The sequence below is a fragment of the Equus przewalskii genome, chromosome 28 (assembly GCF_037783145.1).
Source record: "Equus przewalskii isolate Varuska chromosome 28, EquPr2, whole genome shotgun sequence".
NCBI classification, from domain to species: domain Eukaryota; kingdom Metazoa; phylum Chordata; class Mammalia; order Perissodactyla; family Equidae; genus Equus; species Equus przewalskii.
In genome coordinates this window covers 34,397,021-34,417,297 of record NC_091858.1, presented here as the reverse complement: position 1 = coordinate 34,417,297, position 20,277 = coordinate 34,397,021, and the positions used below count along the sequence as shown (strand labels likewise).

The 20,277-nt window shown below is 41.8% G+C and overlaps 1 protein-coding gene across 2 annotated transcripts in view; it reads right to left on the bottom strand.

The window, feature by feature from the left end:
* The window catches only part of CSMD1 (CUB and Sushi multiple domains 1), a 1,831,060-nt gene extending 1,811,248 nt beyond the window's left edge, over positions 1-19,812 (bottom strand). For both annotated transcript variants that reach the window (XM_070598372.1, XM_070598373.1), the window contains exon 1: positions 19,091-19,812. In XM_070598372.1, the coding sequence (XP_070454473.1) occupies positions 19,091-19,175 (85 nt within the window). In that variant the 5' untranslated portion in view covers positions 19,176-19,812. The remainder of the gene's footprint in view (positions 1-19,090) is intronic.
* Positions 19,813-20,277: the final 465 nt, after the last annotated feature.

The following is a 20,277-nucleotide window of genomic DNA, read 5'->3' as shown; positions in this document are numbered from 1 at the left end:
TGAGATTGCATAATTACAAACACATTTTCTAGCTGTCGAAATTACAAGCATTATGAAGTCAGGAGCTATGTATTGTCTTGTTAAATACTCTATCTCCTGAATTTTTCTTCTCAATGTCTGGAACAAAATGAACTTTCATGAATGTTTGTCCAATGAATGAAGATACTAACATCTACTTTTGGAGGGTAGTCTTGTAAATATTGTGTGGTTAACCCAAACAGTGTAGCTGTCATTTTTAAAAATTAAAAATCACTAGGATTTTCTGTGTGATTTGATCCTATCATTCCATATCTTACATCTTTTGAAAGATGTCACAAAGAAGGCAAAGCAGTACATAATCTAAATTATCCAGAATGCTTGGACAATGAAAACACATGCTATCTTGTATTTATTACATGTAAGAGCATATCAAGAAATACATATTATTTCTTTGAAGATCTAATATCTTGCAGCACACTTTATAACTTTTTTAGTGCTTTTTCAATTATTCTGATTACACTATTGAGAAAATCACCCTTTTGGAATGTAAATCCTTGAGGTGAGGGACCTTATCTCATCTACTTTGGATCTACTGCAATCAGCATGGGACTCAACTTATAGGTGATGCTCAATAAAGGTAACTGAAGAAATATTTGAATTAATTTCAACAATATATGTGAAACTTACTTGTACTGAAAATATAATTTGCCTGTATTGAAGCATTACTTTTTTCAGTTTGGGTTCTAGAACTCTTTCTAGCACTTAAGTAATACATGTTTACATTGAAAATCAATTTTAAAAACCATAGAAATGTTGTTGACTTCTACTGAAAGCTACGGAGTTTATTTCTGCCCATGTAATGAGGAATAAAAAAGTCTCTGTGATCAAACTTAAGTCTGAGAAAGTCTTCTCGAATTTTGTATCTTCACAGATCTTCCAAATGCCTTTAAGTGCGTTCTATCTAAGAATATCACTTCTTTACCTGCCCCATGACCAGAGCCCTTCAAGCCTTAAGTCATGGTAACAGGTGGGCTGTATTGTATTTATTTATTTTTTATTCACCCAGAGACTTAAAAGAAAACCTTAGGTTTCCATGTAATGGCTGAGCTTCTGAATTGAATATGGCAATCTGAGGAATTCTTCATTCTTTTCATATCAACATAAGATATCCAACACAACCAACCTAGCTGAAAACCTTTTGTCTCGAAATTCTGTCTGTTTCCAGAAGTAAAAAGGAAAATAATTTTTAAGAAGGAAAATGATTTAAAGTGAAGCAGTCCAAGGCAAGGAGAAGTTTTAGGTGATCCTGTCTGGTCACAGTTTTATTTCACAGAGCGCAGTCTCACCGTGCTGAGCGTGCCAGTTAATGGCTAGCTGCAGAATTAAAAGGATTCCCTTGATTATTTCCAAGCTGCACATTTGGAATCTAGCTATAGTTAAAGTGTTTAACAGAACTTTAGAAGATTCTACATACACAGTGTATACATCATTAGGTGCTAAAGGGGAATGATCACCACAGGAAAATGATTTCAAGAAAAATCACTGGACAGCAAGTTCACTAGGTATGTACACAGGAGAAGACCCTAGTCAGAATTTTACAGTATAGTTTCATAAAAAATAAACATCAACATAGATTTTTTTTTCATTCTTTACATGGTAACGGTATTGTGCCATTGGAAGATAAGAAGAAATAATGACTACACTCAGAGACCTACGATTCAGACAGAAATTGGAGAATAATGTTCCTGGCTTCACTGTGCAACCGAAAACATGGGGGTAGGAGCAGGTGGCTTTCTGAGCCTCAAACTCCTTGTCAGGAAAACGTAAGATGATCAAATACAGTATTGAGCTGTCTCCCACAGATGCTGCATGCTACTAAGCATTATAAGTACTTTGCAACCATATAAACTTCCACATAATAATAAATTATTGTTACTGTTGATACTGGGGTTGAAAAAAGAGAAAGAAAGTTATTAGACAGTATATTCAACTCCAAAATTTATAAAGGGCAAACTCTTTGAGAAAATGGAAGCTTTCTCCTTCAGCCCTACCAGACGGCATTCGCGTTTAGTGATAAATCTGGGAAAGGAAGCTTCTACCCCAAAGCTGCAATAAACACTTATCTTCCCAGAAGGGCAAGATCCACATAATAAACATAATCAGTGTGACCTAGTGGTCGCAGTGACTTAAGACGGAACGGAGGCCCTGATGATTTTTATAAACCAAGGTGACTTCTATTTTTCAAAGGGGTTGTAAGAATATAAGGAGAAATAGGCTCAAAGAATAACGAATTTCAACTTACACTAATTAAAGGAACTATCTGCTGCATGTCATTTGAGGAGAGAGACCGCGGATTACTGAGTTCAATGCATTAGAAACAAGAAAGAAAAAAGAAAACTTAAACACATACACACACATGGATTACTTCTACCTGCTGGCTGCAAGTGGCCTTATTGAATTTAGGCTACTCTGCTATAGCCCTCTAAGTGCAAGTACATATTGATTAACTGATTGCTGTGACATTCAGTACAGAAATCAAAGCATGTCAGAACTGAAAAGGAAAGGACCAAACCATTTCTTTTCTGGATGAAGAAACTGAAGCCCAGGGAGGTCTCCAACTAGAACGTAACAGAGCTGAACTAGAAACCCCATTCTCTAGGCTCCTGGTACAGCTATGGCCTCTGAAGAAAGCAGGTGTGACTCCAAAGAGATGGAATAGTAATTGGAAAAGTAGGCCAAGGGACATTTATTCACCATGAGCTGGTCACGGCTTCGCCTGATGTACTGTGTAAATAGATTGCAGCCAAATGTGTGGGAGTGAAGACTAGGACAATCCTGTGACAGTCATAAATTGTGTATATGCTATTTACAATACTAGGAAAGAAAAAAAGAACCAGCAGATACTGCTCGTGGAGCCAAGTGGTCCAAGAGGAGCCAATCAGGAAGGATTCTCCTTGCTTCCTGTGCTGCTCAGACTGACCTCCTCTTATTTACTATGAGCAAATCTGCTTGAAAAAGGAGCTGTATGCCTTTCCGGTTTGGAATGGAGATTTTGTCCAGTTGCGGGTAATAACTTCCTAAATATAAGGGTCAATAATTCGTTTGTAATTTCTATGGAGTTATCACAAATCATGACTTCTTGTCTAAGAATCTATCTGAAAATACATGGGGCAAGTGCCTGAAAAATGGCAGCTCCCCTTGTCTTACTTTCTTTTAATATGTCTTAAAAGATTTATTTCCTCTATTTATATACCACACTAAATTAGTGAAGGCATGTTAACAAAATGCAAAAAGAAGTTTGTCCTTAAATATAATTTTAATAAAAATACATACAACGATTTCTAATGCTCCTCTAACATTATATATTGTTTTGTTCTTAGCTCTTTGCTTGCATAAAGTTCAAAATGTACAAAACTCTAAGGACTGATTTTTTACCTGGTCCAAAAGAACCCAATAATTTAAAGACAGCCTAAAATCAAACGCATCTTGTGTTGAAAATCATCAACTACCTTCCTCCATCCTAAGTAAGGTGAGGTGGCATTTTGTTTCAGCATTCTTAGCTGTTTTTATAAACCCCACCTTCACGTCTCACATGGACTTGTTGCAAATGTTTCATCTTTGGAATCAATTTGATATGGTAGGTATAGTACATATCTATTCCTTCCACTGGTCTCTTTCTTTATCAAATATTCATTTAAGTAAGTGCCACTTTAGCGCAACTATACTTAAAGCTATGCCGAGATACATTGCTAGTCAGCTGTAAACAAAGAAAATCCACTAGAGCATCAAGTGTTTTCTGAAGTGGTGGAATGAGGGCATCTGTTGTTGTCTTTTTCCCCTAATACTGCAATTTGTCAGACGTCTCCCACGTGTACTTGAACTGACCCTGGGAAGTGATGGTGAAGTGATCATTTTTATACAACTTTTACTACCAACAGTCATATTGGTGTTTTTCTCTAGATGGATCATGCTCTCATCAATCATTTGTCCTTACAATTTTTTATATAATGTTAATCATGAATTTTGTACTTTTACTTATCTATTTTCTATCTCTATCCTTTTTAAAAAATATATATATTTAATTAATTGCATGGCTCCTTCAAGAACAACCAAGCAGAGTATGAACTATTCTGCAAGGATAAGACTAAAACTTAAAATTCCACTTTCTGAAACAAGGCAGGAAGGTTTATGCCAGTTTCTCCTTTAATAAAAACACAGCGCCACTAATCATAAACTCATTTAGCAGATCTTTCCATGGCGCAGGCCAAATGATTTTAAGCAAGAAGAAACTATTTTGTGTGAGTGGCGTGTGCATGTTCATGGTCTGGTACACATTGGGGAAGAATGTCTCCTGCTTTCTGGCTCTAAAAGTGGCATAAAAACTTAAGTTCCCAGAGCTCCTGAGGAGATCACTCAGACAGCTCCTCACTCAAGAGGACATTTATGGTGATCTCATTGAAATCACCCTCCTGAATGCACATCCTTTCAAAGCTACTGCCTTACAGGACGTGCAGACCCTAGGTCTCAGGTCACTTGGTGAAGAAATGTTGAGTGAGCATCTCTGAAGGAGATCCCATTTGGAAACCAAGTTACAGAACCACAAATTAGATTGCTGCCAAGTTGGCATTCACTGCACAACATTGTACTGAGAGTGAAAGTAATGGGGCCTGAAGCAGGATCCTAATTGAGTAAATAGAGGGCTGGCCTGCTAGGAATGGGTTGAGCAAGGTCCAAGGAGGGGAACAATCCATTAAATACTTAATCAACTCATTCACTCACATATTCATTGAGTCTGCAATACCCAGGCCCTCATTAAGTCCTTCTTCTCTGCAGGACCTACAGAGTTGCTATGTTATAGGTCTTCATTGTTGGCATGTGCTTGGCCTCATCAGGTGGGAGAGAGACACATTCACATCGATGGTCAAACTGGGCATACCTGGCTTTGAAGAGTTTGTATTTGGTTAACGGACACTTGAGTTGTAGGGAGCCTATTTTGAATGTCTGCATCATGTGACCCTGGAAAGAACACCTTATTCTAATGTCACAACTTGGGATTTATTTTTGTCACTATAACTTGGGATTTCACACATGGGGACCCTACCTTTTAACATCACAACACAGGTATTCACACTTAGAGCAGGCACATGGGGTATGGGCAGCTTGTTCAAGTCAGTGGTCAATCAATCACACTTGAGTCTTGAGACACTAAACCAGGAAGCCTAAACCAGAAGGAAAGAGCCAGATTATATCAATTTAGCAGTGATTGCCTCATGTAGTGGGGGGAAATAAAACATTTAAGTCAATGAATAAGCCCTTAACCATTTGAAAGATTTTACTCACCCCTGAGTCTCCAATTCCACTGATTGTTTTTCACTTTCAGAAAAGTAATACATTTACTATTTCGCCTAGCATAGACTCAGTTTTACTATGTTTTTCACAAGGTTCAATCAGTAAGTAACACCGTTTCAACCGTCCTTTTAAAAATAGCTTCAGATACTTTTCTTGGGCAAAACTAAGCAACTAGAAAAATATATGAACTCTCAAGACACAGAAGCACCACATGGTTGTCTAGAATACTCACAACCAATACCCCAGGATGTGTAGACAAATTTAATTTCAGAGCAATTCTGCTTTGTAAAGTTTTCTACTATTTTCTTTGATTGTTCCTCTCATGGTCACTCCAAATGTCCAAGGCTTCCTGATAATAACGGACTTTAAAACAAATCTGCTCTAAGTGATTATACTGAGAATTTAATTTTATTCAAGCTGAATGTGATGCACAAGGTCAAATCATAATTTTGATGCTATTATCACTTGACTTAACTGAGAAATCTTTAATTTTTAATCTGGAAATGAATTAAGGAATTTAAAAGCATTTTGTACATCCTAAACAATTCTAGGAACTAGTATCAGGATTATTCTTATAAATATAAGACACTCAGTATATCCAAATATAATTATTAATCTCCACTTACAAATAATTTCTCTCCAGAAAAATAGAGCTTTTTCCAATAGTACTTCTGTGACCATTTCTAGAATTGAGAGTCTAGTTTTTCAGTTGCTATAATAAAATCGTTGCTAACAATTATCTAACATTTAACATTTATCTATTTATCTAAGATTAGTAATGCCAGGCGCTGTTCTAAGATTTTTACATGTGCTTATTCATCTAATCCTTGTAATACTGAGTCCAGTTAACATCCCCTTTGCAAAGATGAGTAAACTGTGTGTCAGAGAGTTTCATATCATATTTTTCAAGACACACACTATGAGGGGCAGCTGCAGGAACTGAACCCTTACGTTTAGCTTCACAGAGGATGCTGTCAAACATAAAACACAGCATTTCTGTGCTACTATTCTCTCCAAAATGGAACCCCTAAGCACATGAAAACTAAGACAAATTGCCATATCATATGATGTTAAATGCCAACATAAAAAATAAACTGGTTTTCACTTCTGCAAAGTTATTTCATAATTCAACTTATTTCAATCATTAAGAAATTTAAACATGGAATTCTCTAATTATAGTAATTTGAGAAGTGCCAGCAAATAAAATATTTCATTGTGGTGGAATTTAACATGTTGAGTTCTTCAGAATTAAATATTCTGCAACGACACATGCATCATCCAAATTATATTGATAGAAAATATATTAACTAGTTAACACAAAGTCATTGATCGCTGCACTGTGTTTTTCAATGACCTAAAAGAAATCACTGTAGTTAGGTATTTAACAAAGCAGCAAAATCCTTTAACATGTTTCTAGGCTCCTGAGGGTCTTGCAGCATCCCCAGTGGTTCTGGACCATCTCAGAAGAGTAAAAGTTGAATATCGTACTTCTCCAGCAGCAGGATAATCTTAGGTTTTAAATTTAAGCCCAGAACTTTCCTTGTCATGCTGTCTTTTCAGAGTATTACATCAGGAGAACCACTCCGTGCTCCTCCTGTACTCACATCAGAGGGAGACGGAAAAGCACTGGGAGGGAGACACACAGCCAGTTTGGTCTGGTGTGTGGGAAGATGGAGTGCTGGGTCACCAAGAGGCATCTGGGCTCCCATGAGAAGAGCGTTCACTTAGATTGAGCTCTGCCTTAATGCTCTCTATGAATTTGTGCAAGACACTTGACTTCTCTGAACACGAGTAATACTAAGGAGTTTTTGATTTATAAACTTGAAGATCACTTCAAATTCAAAAATCTTATAATCTGTCTCTGCCCATAAATATGATCTGATAAGGGCTACCTGTCCTTTTTTTTTTTCAAGTAATCCTTTTTAATTTAAGAATTATTATTTTATTTAGAGAAGCTTGACACAGTTATTCAAAAATCAAACATTTGCACATCAATGCTCTAATGTGTGCATCTTTTCAGATATTTCTACATGTGCATAGAAGTAGCTTGCCTTTTCCCTACACGAAAATGAGAACAAAATATACATACTATTTTGAATTTTTAACTCAACCTTTTACCATTGGAACACTTTCATATAGGCAATATAGTGTGTCACACAACAACTTACTGAGCTATTTTAGGATGATGGCTGGGTGAGCTCTAGTTTTTCATTATTAGAGACAGGGTTAAACAAGCATATATTGCTGCAGGATATATTACATTTCTGGGTTAAAATATCTGATAATTTAGAATTTTGATTGGTATGGCCAATTATCTCCCCCTTAAATTTTTCTAGATAGACAACAATAGTGTACGGATATGATCTCCCTATGCACTCGCTAACATGTGACATGTCAATTGTAGTTTCACAAATACATTAGGGAAAAAAATAATATAGTTCAATTCTCATTCTTTTGATCAATAATAAGTTTAGAGATATTTTCCCACATTTATTATTTATGTTTGTTCTCTTTTAAATACCTACTTATAGTTGTTGCCCATTTTTAGTCAGGTCCTAGACCCTTTTCTTCTTAACTGGACAATACTCTTTTTAAATTAACGTATTTCTAGGACAGTGTGGTGGGCAGACTCCTAAGGTGGCCCCGTGATCTCTACCTCCTGATGTTTATGCCCCTGTGGAATTCCCCTCCCCCAAGAGGTCAGCAGGACCTGGGTCTTGTTTCTAACCAAGAGAATAGGGTAAAAGTGACAGGCTACACGTGATTTTGTGTCCACGATTATGTGACTACATATAGCTTGTAACGCCTGACTTGCTGGCGTCTCTCCTTCCCTGGCTCGGAGCCCAAATGGGAAGTCCCACATGGCAAGGAACTGTGGACGGCCTCTAGGAAGTGAGGGTGAGCTCTGGCTAATGGTCAGCAATAAACTGAAGCTCTCAGTCCCACAACCACAAGAAGTGGAATTCTGCCAGCCACCTGAGTCATCACAGGAGTGAGTCCTTCTCCAGAGGAGCTTTAGAGGAGCCTGAAGTCCCAGTCAACACCTTGATTGCAGCTGGCGAGACCATGAGCAGATTTGTGTGACCCAGCAGAGCCATACACAGACCCTTGACCCACAGAAATTGTGAGATGCTGAAGGTGTGCTGGTTTAAGTGTCTGGATTTGCGGTAATAATGTTACACAGCAATAGACAAGCTAACATGAACAGTACCGGGAGGGAACACTTCCCCTCTATCTTCATAACTCTGTTTTCTAGCTCTTAACTGTTCCTAGGGGGGTCTAGTCCTGCATAAAGGATAAATGTGGGAAAAGAGGACCACATAATATGATCTTGCTATAAATATCTTCTGCTTTCTGTCTCTCTTCCTCCTCAAGTTGGGACAAAGAATGAGTAGTCATTAAAAGGCAAAAAATAAAAAATATCTTATTCTGATTTTAAGACTGCAAGAAATGACACCAGATCTCTAACTTACGTACTTTTTTCCCTTCTTACAGGTTCTGTTCTTAAATATCAAAGTAAGAGAACCCACTTCCAAAAAGAAATGATTGTCACTTCACCTTGTCATATAACACTTTATATTATTTTTATACCAACTCTCTTTAAAAGGCCTTTTATTGTCTACCCGTCTTAGAACTGAAAGAAAAACACATTTGCTAGGAGATATAAATCATACCCCAAAGTTCAGGTTGACTATCGTTCTGGGACTTTCAGGTCAGATGACTCCTCATCTTTCAAATATCCTGACAACACATCCCTTCTATTTCTCTTGTTGTCAGTGAAGAACACTGGAAAGGTAATTTTGTAATTGCAGTGGTAAAAGAAAGAGACTGATTAGTTCTTCTTTGTTCCATAATCCTCTTATGTAATTCTTTTACATTAAAAGGCTGAGAGACAAAATAGTCATGAAGATCAAAATGACAATTGTAGGTTGACGTATCAGCTGAACAAGCTCTAATATCATTAAATTATTATCATTAGAAGAAAAAAATGCAAAATCCCAGATACCTTCCTCTGTACACAAAGAGAAACAATTATGGGAAAAACACACACACAAACAAGTCAAATAAGGATGGCAAAATAATAACTTGGATACAGGGTTTCAAAGCTAATTATTTTGACAAGTTCTAGCCTAGGTATGTGAATAAATCAATCATACACAGCGACTTGGAGAAATCACTACTGTCACCTTCCACAGGTCATCTCTCTTCTATGAGTCTTTTCACAAAATATTTTCAACACATTAATTTGATTCAATAAAAAAATGGACAGAATCAAGTATACGAGAACATGTGTTTATTCTTTGAAGAAACAGTGAATGTACAAAGAATCTCTATGACAGTTTGATAGTTGCAAGAGCGTCTTTCAATCTTCCAGGACTTTAAGATCTATTCAGTAAGAATGATGTAAATAAACAAACAAAACCAGCAAAGAAACAACTTTTTTTAAAAAGATCCCAAACTCATGATTTCCTATGTTATAACCAATGATTGTGAAACATAGTAAGTGACAAAGAAATTTAGATGAAGGCAAGATTGGGTAATCAATTAACGGGAGAGGTAACTAGAAGTGAATTCCAAGTGGGTAGGCTTGGGATAGATGGAATCAAAGGTGCATTTAGGATGTGCATTAAACTGGTTCGGTTGAAGTGGAAGTCACTAACAGGAAGGACAAAGAGCTGGAAGAAGTGGAAGCCAGATTATAAAGTGCTTTGAAAGTCAGTTCAGGGGAAGCACGCTGTCTTCTGTAGAAGTATATACTTAAGATGCCACTACAAACTGCAGGGAAATCAGTAAACCAAAAAGTGCTTTTGTTACCCACCCAATGTTCTATTAGCATTATATTTTAGAGGTCATTACAACAAAAACAACGCTAATAGCAATATTCGTGGAATTTGGAAAAAAGAGTTTAAAAACGCCAAAAATTCTTGTTTCCAAGAAACAGATTCCCAAACTAAACAAGGGTTTCACCCATTGGCTGTAGGAGGAAAGAAGCAAGGAAGGACTAAAATATGCTGCACATTTGCCTATTTCAGAAAATAGTCCCGGGGGCTAGTTTATATTCCTTCACATTTGAACTTTTAGCTTTAAGGAGCTATAGAAAAAATTCTGAGGAGGATTTCAATAAGCATCAATATTTATAGGTTCATCTACATGCCTGACAGTTAACCTGGCCCTCACGAGGCTAAAAAACAAGAAAGGAGGGGTGCTTTCAGCTGTGCTCAGGCCAGATCGTAATATCCTCACCCTTATTCTCCTTGATTTTGTTCCTGTTCCCTTTCTCCTCCATTCTTTGAGGCTCTATCAAGATTCCACCTCTTACAGGAACTCCTCTCCAATATCTCAAGCACACTCTAATATTTGAGTAAATACTAATTAAGTCAAGTGATTTTAGTTTTTGTGGTTTTTTTTGAAGAATGAAAATTCCATAAATGTAATCACGAACTCAACTTCTTCTTTACTATAATGTGTAGGTAAATAGTAAAGGCTCATGAATTCCAGTGACATCGAACTGAGTGATTCTTGCTGGTGTACACCATAATTCTTCAAGTGAGCAAAATGATTACTAAAATCCTAGTTAAGAGTCTAGACTTCCCAAATCTCTGCTTTGGCTCCCAGGTTGTCAGTGTTAAGGATGATAACAGATTAAAAACATGTATATTTTCCTCAGATGATAGTAGTTCCACCTAAATACTTAAACCTATCAATAAATATAAGTAACTCCACTTAACAGTAATAGGATGATATTTTTCACTTGACTTTCTCTTGACACTATTTACAAATTTAAAAAAAAGAATTTATATTTTGAAAACTTCATATCATTTCCACATAAAATGGAGCATGCATTTTGAGTAGGTAACCTGCAACCTCATGTGTAGAGCCAACACTACAAAGGAATATCTCAACAGCTGAATCTATCTTAGATTATTCACAATAATTATCTTTTATAAAGAAAAAACAAAAAGAACAAGAAATGCAAGATTGATGCTGAAGAAATTCACATTTCTAGTGCATAAAGGGAAGTATCTGCTCAATTCAGTTAATTTCTTGTAAAAATATGACCGTTCTTATGCTGCCAGGGTCCCTCTTCTCCTCTGTATGAAGTGCCAATCATAGCCTGCAAGTCCTATCTATCCACAGCTGTATTATACATCAAAGTACACCACTTCCTTAACAGTAAAAAAAAAAAGGAATAGTTTGAAACACAGAGACAAAAATTGTTGATGGCCTTTGAACACACTCTTATGGTCCATTCTTTCAAAGAAAAGCGAGTATCATTAAGTTCAGGAGAAACCATTTTCATAAGAAGGATCTCTGTTTAACTTTCTATAACCCTGAAGATTACCATTTGCATAATAATCAAAGATTTGTAGTGTTGATTATCAATTTACTGATAGAAAAAGGAAGCGAAAATTCACTCAGAGTCATCAGGTAAGGTTTTAAGAACCATCATGAATGGTGAAAGTCCAGCATATATTTTACATGCATGTCAACTTCATGTAGAAAATTACTCACTTGTAAAAGACCAATGAAGATATTTTCTATTAAAAATAAGAGGAGAAATAAATAAGTTTCTCTGAAGAAAGGCATTGAAATTCACCAAGCATCTGGAAAAAGACTGCTTAGAATTCACAATTAATTTCAAAGGCCTTTAATTCATTAGAGATCACTCCCAAAATAATTCTAATTCTAATCTAACATTTAGCTCTTTCTTACATAACACTAATCATATCAGAGTATACTAAACCTTAAAAGAAAAAAATAAAATAAGTCATTCGCACAGCATTTTTATATGAAAGAGTGTAATTATCCCTTGAAGTCTTCCCATAATATAAACAGTACGGACATGGAGCTTGAATTTCCACTTTGCTGTAGAACTATTTTTTTAGAAAGATAAAACAGGATAGAACGATGAACATTGATAATGGAGGCACTAGTGATAAAGAAGAAATCTTCTGAGATAATTGCACAATTTCATAATATAGTATATTCATCATGAAATCAAGTGTGGGCTAATTAGCCTATGAAGGCTCAGTGAATATGTTATTAGATTTTGATGCTTTTTATTAAAAGGGAAGTAGGATAGATAGATAGGTAGGTAGATAGATAAATTGATAGATAATATATATACATATATAAATGCAGATTTCTGACATCACCCAAAACCCAGTTACTCAGAATCACTTGGGGGAGAGGCCTTAGAATTTGCATGTAAACAAGAACTCAGTTGATTCTCTTTTTTTTTTTTTTTTGAGGAATATTAGCTCTGAGCTAACATCTGCTGCCAATCGTCTTTTTGCTGAGGAAGACTGGCCCTGAGCTAACCTCAGTGCCCATCTTCCTCTACTTTATATGTGGGACGCCTGCCACAGCATGGCTTGCCAAGCAGTGCCATGTCCCCACCCGGGATCCGAACCCGGGAACCCCAGCTGCCGAAGTGGAACGTGCACAGTTAACCGCTGCGCCATGGGGAGGGCCCCTCGGGTGATTCTTATACACACAAAGTTTGCAAAAGGGTATTCAAAAAGTCTACATCATGGTCATAATGCCAACTTCTACACCATAAAGCTGACGTGTTTAGTACAAAAACACAGAGTGTTGCCACAATATATTGGGGAAATCCTCAACGTCCTCAAAAGCTGCTTTGATTCCATTGGGACTGAAGTGACTTAGTTACCCGGAGAACTCAGAGAAAGGTGAATTTACATTGATAATATCTATATGTCATACTAGTTTTTCTTGAAGTATATTGAGCTGGAGTGTCTCCAAAGGACAGAAAACCAAAAAATAAATAAATGAAAGTTACTTAGAATGGGGCCAATATTTTATATAATTCAAATCTCAGGTTGCAATAATGGTCTAAAAGTGACTCATAAGTGAAAAAATTGGGAAATGGCACCAACAACTTGATTTCTTCAAGCTTGTCATCTCCCCTGATCTCATATTGGGAACAAGGATAATTTTTAAATCACAAAGCATTATTCATGACTTACTACTTTCCAAACAATGGGGGCAGACTCACATTAAGATTATTAGCATTAAATTGGAAGTATCCCTTTTATTCTAAACTTATATTGGACAGAACGAGAATACCGAAATATCCCTTTTCTTTTTATAGTTTTCCCCAAGCTACAACTAGTACAAGATAAGGCAGGAAGATCTCAAACAATAAACTTCAAAATGTATGAGAGACATAAAAGATATAGTAGTTATTTTTAACAAGCGTCCATGCCTGCATGTTTTTTCATTCACCGAAGAACTTAGCTAGAGATAAATGTTGCCACTGTGGGTCAAAGTAACACCGACTCTAAATCAAGTTAATTTGAGGACATGTTATTCCTCAGTAGAATGTTTTGTTAAGTGAGAAATGATGAAATCTCTCATCCAGCTAGAACAAAGATGTTGGAGGATAAAGATGGTGTAACTTCCCTAAAGCACCGATGGAGTTTTCTTCTCCCAGAAATTAGGGGTTGATAGAAATGGTTTAAAGAAACTGCAACTTAACTCAAACAGGAAAAAAGTGTTTCATGTTTCATACTCTGCATCCCAAAACATTGCTCTGCTGGAGAAAAAAACCTACAAGTTGTGCTTTATTTCGACAAAGCTCCTTCAATCAATTTCAACCAGTTCAATGAAATAATGTTCTTCTTTTTTACATAATGGGAATTTTAAAGCTGTTACTTCTCAATTTCAGTACTAGGGACTAAGTTTCACTCTAAACATAGACAACAATTAGTCAAAGGTCATTTAAGGTCATCTTAAAGTCAATTTGGAAGAAACTTATTTCCTTGCACTTAGGCAAACAACTAAATAGAATTAGTTGATTTTCATACCGATGATTTGTTCTGAAAGGGACATCCAGTGAGCTGTGTCTAGTGGCTGTACAATTCAAGGCAAGGTCAAAGGGTTGATTTCCTTCAGGACTAATTAGTTTCAATCCAGCCAAAGTAGCAAAGTGTCTGTTTCTTTGCTCCAGGTGGCACATCCAAGCCAGTTCCACTGTTTCAAATAGTAGCCACCTCTGTTGTTACCGTGGCCAGACCACAGAGTGGAATTGGTTTGATTTTATCAGTTACCACTGCTAGACCAGCAATCCAAGGTCCTACTCTACTGGCAAAAAGCCAACAGGCTTTTAAATAAGCCCATGCAACTCAAAGGTACAAATACTGTAGGCTGTATAATAGCTACACCTGACTCAGATTACCTCCGATTTATTAGCTAAACAAATAATATTAAAATAAAAGATGACATAGCTTTGTCATCTATTCAGTGCAAGGAGTACCCATTCAAGTTCTTCTTAATTTAAGAGGGAAAGGAAACTAACCAGAAGAAATATAAAAGGCCAAAGGGAAAGTCTGTTTAAATTGTATGTATGCAAGTTGTAGTGGCTTATTTTCACTATGAGCTCAGCAGAAAATCTACCAGAGGCATATTTAGAATTCAGTAGAGCACAGAGTATTTAATATGCCATTTGCATTTTGACAGCTTAGAAATGTCTACACTGGATTTGCTGGATTGGCTGCAATAAGCACGAACCGGCCACTGAGCCTTTGTTTATCTATTTCTTAAAGGAAGCTGAACCATTTTCTTGACATTTTCAAAGCTCTGCTGGTGTTTGTTTGAGACAATAAACTGAAGACTAAGGGAGCATTGCCCCCAGGAGGAGCTGTTTGCCTGCAGGAACTTTTAAGCACTGTAGTTGTGTCAGTCTCCTTAGCATGATTGGCCAGCTGAGAGCCAATATAAAAGTCGCGATTGCCCTTCCTCTGAGGCCTGTGTTACTGGGGATGCTTGAGACCTGGGAGAATTCTACTATTACTTTACTTCCTGCTATTTGGTTCTCTGCACTTGTTGAATGAGATGTCATTCTCCTACTAGTCAAGTTTACAAAACCTGCCACTCAGGAAGAAACTCTCCCCTTGGCTTACCCTTTGAAGGAGTTAAAATCCTATACTAAGAACTATATAGGTGTTGCAGAAGCACTAGCTGAATTTATAGCGCTCGACTGAACAGTTCTGAATTGAAAAAGTAATTAATCCCCTTGCCAACGCAATAAAAAGTATACGCGATTTGCTAAGCAAGTCATGAATGCAGAAATATTAACTTCCTGTTAAATGGTCCACCTTTTTAGTAATTGATGGATTAGGGGTTTTCTATGAAAGCTGCTTATTCCCAGGAGTCCCTGGCTTTTCCAGGAGAGAGTATATGTGGAGCGGCCTGGCCATAAAGGAACCTGGCCAGCAAATGAAAGGTCTCAGCATCCTTCGTGATATGAATTGCTAAAAGGTAATTCATACAGAAGCATGCAGGTTTGGGAAGGCTTCTCTCTGTTTCTCTCTCTCTCTCTCTCTCTTCCCGTGTGAGTTACGTGGTTTCTGTGGACATTTGGCAATGCATGCTTAAACCTCTTTGCTGAGTGGGTTAGTCAATGTTAGAAGTGCGAATTTTGATAAACACTCCACCTTTCTCTGGCTTTTTCTGGTGAGATCACAGGGCTACTATTACATGTGCTGCTTTTTAGGACGCTTTCTGAGTAAAACCTGCAAACAAGTTCATTGTCCTTGCTGCATATACGCAAAAAACAATTAAGAAGCAAAGTTTGCTCAAACAGACGGTAGATCCGCCACGGAAAAGGGGCGCAGATCTGAGAGCCCACGAAATGAATTACTCCACCTATTTACTAGATGAAAATACGTAAAGCTTTCTTCCCTCTCCCTCGGCCCCTGCAAATATGCTGCTTTTAAGGCGGTAGGCACACCTGGGACTCAACCTTTACAAAACCATTAATATCCAAAAAGAAAACATCAAAAGCGAAATCCGGGTTCCCCCAACGCTGTATTGAAGCGTAAAGCACAGTCAACTGAAACTGATGATCGGATACCGACGGTACCGGGTTCTAGTGACCACAACTGCGGCCGCCTCCAGCCTTTCACGACTCCGCAAACAGGTCACGAATTACGCCCCACGCATCAAAAACTCTCCGCCGCCTTCGGCTCAGCGGGAGCCGCCACCTGGGCTCACAAGGCGCAGCTCCCAGGGCAGTGGCAGGCGCCTTCCCCGGGGCTCCTCTCGGGAAAGCCCTACTGCGCGCAGGCGCCCCGGGGCGCCCCTGGAGAGGCTGAGCCACGGAGGCTGAATGCCCACGTCCCCAGGAAGAGGCCCGACCTTGGCCACCAGGGCTTTACTGGGCAAGGGGAATGCGACCCGACCCCACCCCAGCGGCCAGAGCACACAAACGGCGACTCCAGCGCTGGCGTCACCAGCTTCCTGCCTGCAGCCCACTCCCATCTGGTCCCTTGCGCTCGCACTTGACCCTGCGGGGCGCAGGGAAGAATCGCCCCTGTTCCTGTGGGCCCCGCTGGGGTGATAAAGGAGCCGCGCGCACCCTCCGCAGCCTGGGCTAGTCAATAGCATAAGGAGTGCAGCCAACCCGTCCCCTCCACCCGCAAATACACACATACAGGCACACATACACATATCCTACTATCGCACCGGGTAGGCTAAGGATCTGGGACCCTGGACTTCACTACTTGGCTTCTCCATCTCGGATCCGGAACGCCCAGGGCGCAGATGGCGATTTCCAGGCTTGGGGGGCGCCCAGGATTTTGCGCCCCTTTCCCTGTCGGCCCCGGGATTGTCCCGGGCAACCCCTGCACACCACCAGCCCATCTACACCCTCCCTCCCCGCCCCCACCTGAGCCTAGCTCCTAGGCCCACCCGCGTGGGGCCGAAATCCGCCCGGCACACACGTGTACGGATTATTAAGCAGCCCAGGCATGGCCAGTGCCGTCTCCACGCAGCAACCCCTGCTAATTGCGGGGTAAGGGCGCTCGGAGCGCGCGGAACCGTGGGGAACCGATGGTGCGTTCAGAGACTGAGCTGCCTGCCAGGGGAAGGAGGAGGCCGGGCCCAGCTGGGCTTTGAGTGCAGGGGGAAAGGCCAGGAAGTTTTGTGGAGTTGCGTAGTAGCTGTTTCCTCTCCACACCTGAGCTTGGCTGGGCAAGGCCGGGTCCTCTCCCCCAGCCCTTGCCCAGACCCATGAAACACACATCCGCGCACACCTCCCAGAGAGAGTCCTCTTTGCCCTCCACTTTTCCTGCTCCGCCTCTCGGATCCCGGCCAGACCAGTGCGACCGGAGGCCGCTGCCCGCCCGCCCCTGCTCTGCTGGCTGTGCCTTTGCCGCGGCTCCACAGCTGAGCCCGAGGCGGGGCGTCTGGACCGAGCCTGGCGGGTAGGCAGAGAGTCGGTGTCTGCGGGAGGCTCCTCATTCCCGAGCGACCAGGAGCTTGGGCAAGGAACACCAACCGTCTGCGCTCCCTGGGATCTTGGGGCGCATTCCCACAGACACCCTTTGCGAGGGTGAGTGTGTTTGTGGAGGGGCTGGTGCCTAGCGGTCAGCTCTCAACCGGCCCTGGTCGCCAGGTGGAGAAAGCCACCGGGAGGGAAAGCCTAATCTGCCATTCTCTCCACCTCTCTCCAGGCCAGGCCCATCTGGAGTTTCCTAATGGAACCAGAGACAGTCCTCCTTCGCCTTGTCAATCACCCTTGAATCTGGAACACTGAAGGAACAGAAAATGGGTGAAAAAGAAGATGGAAGAATCTAGAGAGGAAAGGGGATTTTTATGTGGGAAAGAGCAAATGGCCATTAAAAAAGAAACCCCACAAGATTTGTACTTTATCCTTTAAAAAGGAAAAGAAAAAAATCTCTGTAGATATATTCCCAGGAGTGGGACGATGGGTGTTGACTGATAGAGCATCCAAGAAGGCTAAAAGGAGGAAATGGGGGCAGGCACTTTCCGATGTGAAAATCAATCAATATCCCCTCTCTCTACACTCTCTCTCGGAATCAAGAGGGAGCTTGTTTTCTTTGCCAGAGAATAGACAAGTGCAGGAGCTCCTGCCAGCCCCGAGGTTGCAGCCTGTAGGCTAGTTAGGGGAAAACATTCCCTAACTCATCTCAAGGAGAAAACCAAGTTCACAGAGCTCCGAGCCCCAGGAGCTACCCAGGGAGCCTCCTTCTCCTGACCAGGGAGGGGAACGAGGGGAAGAACCCGGAGACCACAGCGAATATATCTGAGCTGGAATCCCAGCCAGGGCTCCCCGCTTTCCTCACGCACCTCGCCAGCTCCTTCCAAGTTGCACGGAACGAAGTCCGGGGAGAGGAAGGCGGGGGCGAGCTCACCGAGGTAGCTACTCCTCTCTCCCTGACGACGCTGGAGGGGGAAGGAGGAACCGCGGAACGGGCGCCAGGGTGCAGGGAGCCCAGCTGGCGGGCAGGTTTGCCTGTTGGTAACCCAAACCCCTAGAGAACCCAACTTGCGAGGCCGGCTTGGCCAGGGCCACTTGCCCAGCTGCTCTGGGTCCGGGGAGAAAGTCCTGGGAACCACCCCCAGCCACCCTGACCCGTTGTACCCACATCTTGAAGGAGGCAACGCCGCCCCGCCACAGCGCAGTTTCAGCCCAACTCGGGTTTCTCTCCCCTCTCTCTAACAACCCACACCACCGAGAAAAGAGAGACATTTCGTTTCAGCCCAAGTGAGGGGGAAGGAGAGGCGGGGGTGGGGCGGGGGAGAGGAGGGTTGGGAAGAACGCGATGGAAGCTCGGCTCCCGGACATTGCATTCCCCAAACGTCCGCGATGGAGAGCCACCCGGCAGATGCCAGCGACTCGGCACCCTTCCCTCCTCAAAACAGACACTTGCGTTCGCAAACGGGGCCTCGGAGGGTTCGCCCATCTCCCCCGGCAGCAAGCAAGCCTTCTTACCCTTAGCTGCAGTGAGGAGCCCCGCGCACAGAACCAGCAGCACCAGAAGCAGGAACAGCGACTTGAATTTCCTCCACGCAGTCATGTCTGCAGATATTCCACACGCACACGACACCGATGGCTCTTCTCAGATGTGCCCGTCTCCTCCGAGGAACGGCAGGGCTATGAACAGAGCCAAATAATCACCAGAGGGCAAGGCGAGCAGGAGAGAGATCCCTGTCCCCAGACCGGCCGCGCATCCGACGCCTCCTGCAGGTCTGAGCACCCGGCTCGCTTCCCTCTCATAGCATCGGGTCCGAGCCACTGCAGGGCTGAGCTACTCCGAGCACCGACACCAGGCTGGCGGGTCTGGGGCCAGGGACGAGCGCCGGCCGAGCCGGGCAGGAAGGCACCAAGGCGGCGAGGCTGCGGGAGGGGGCGAGGCGGGGAGAGGAGCGCGCGCAGCCGGGAGAGACCTGGAGCGGAGGCAGCTGGAGAGAGAGCCAGCGAGTGGGAGCCGCGGGAGGGAGGGGGCGCGGGGGGAGGAGATCCAGTCTAGAGAGGAAAGGCGGAGAGCGCAGAAGACAGGCTGCTAGCGGCACAAGGAGCCGCTGCCGTGGTGGCTGGACTCAACCATCCCTACCCACAGAGAGGGGAAGGAGGCTGGGCACAACGCAATCCTAGACAGAGCCCAGCCTCGGGCCCTGGGCTCCCCGCGCCGTGCTGCGCTCCATTCGGACTCCAGCGCAGCAGCGCGCAGGCTGGAGAAAGGAGACTTGTTGGGCGCCGGGGTAGGGGACACCCACGCCACACACCGGGACAGGCGATGCAACGGGGCAACTCGAGTAAACTAGAGGGATTCAGAGGGGCCAGAGGCTGCCTCCATCTGCTGATCTCTCTGACCAGAAAGAAGACCCCTGAATAACTTAGAAAAGAAATGCAGGTGGAAAGAGTACCTGCACAAGCTCTAACTCCAAGCTAGAAAAATAAACATTAAAAAAAAATTTTAGAAATCATCTTTGGCGAGATGACTATGTATTTGCAAGGAATTACAACGATTTTCCTGTTTCCTGCCTTAGGTTGTGTTAGGGTTATCTGTGCACAAACTTCAGGTGCAGATTAAATCCAAAATTAGGAAGACTCTCCAGAATTGATAGCCGGGTCTGGTTTTGAGAGATGGCATGTTGGCTCACTTTCAGGTGAAACTC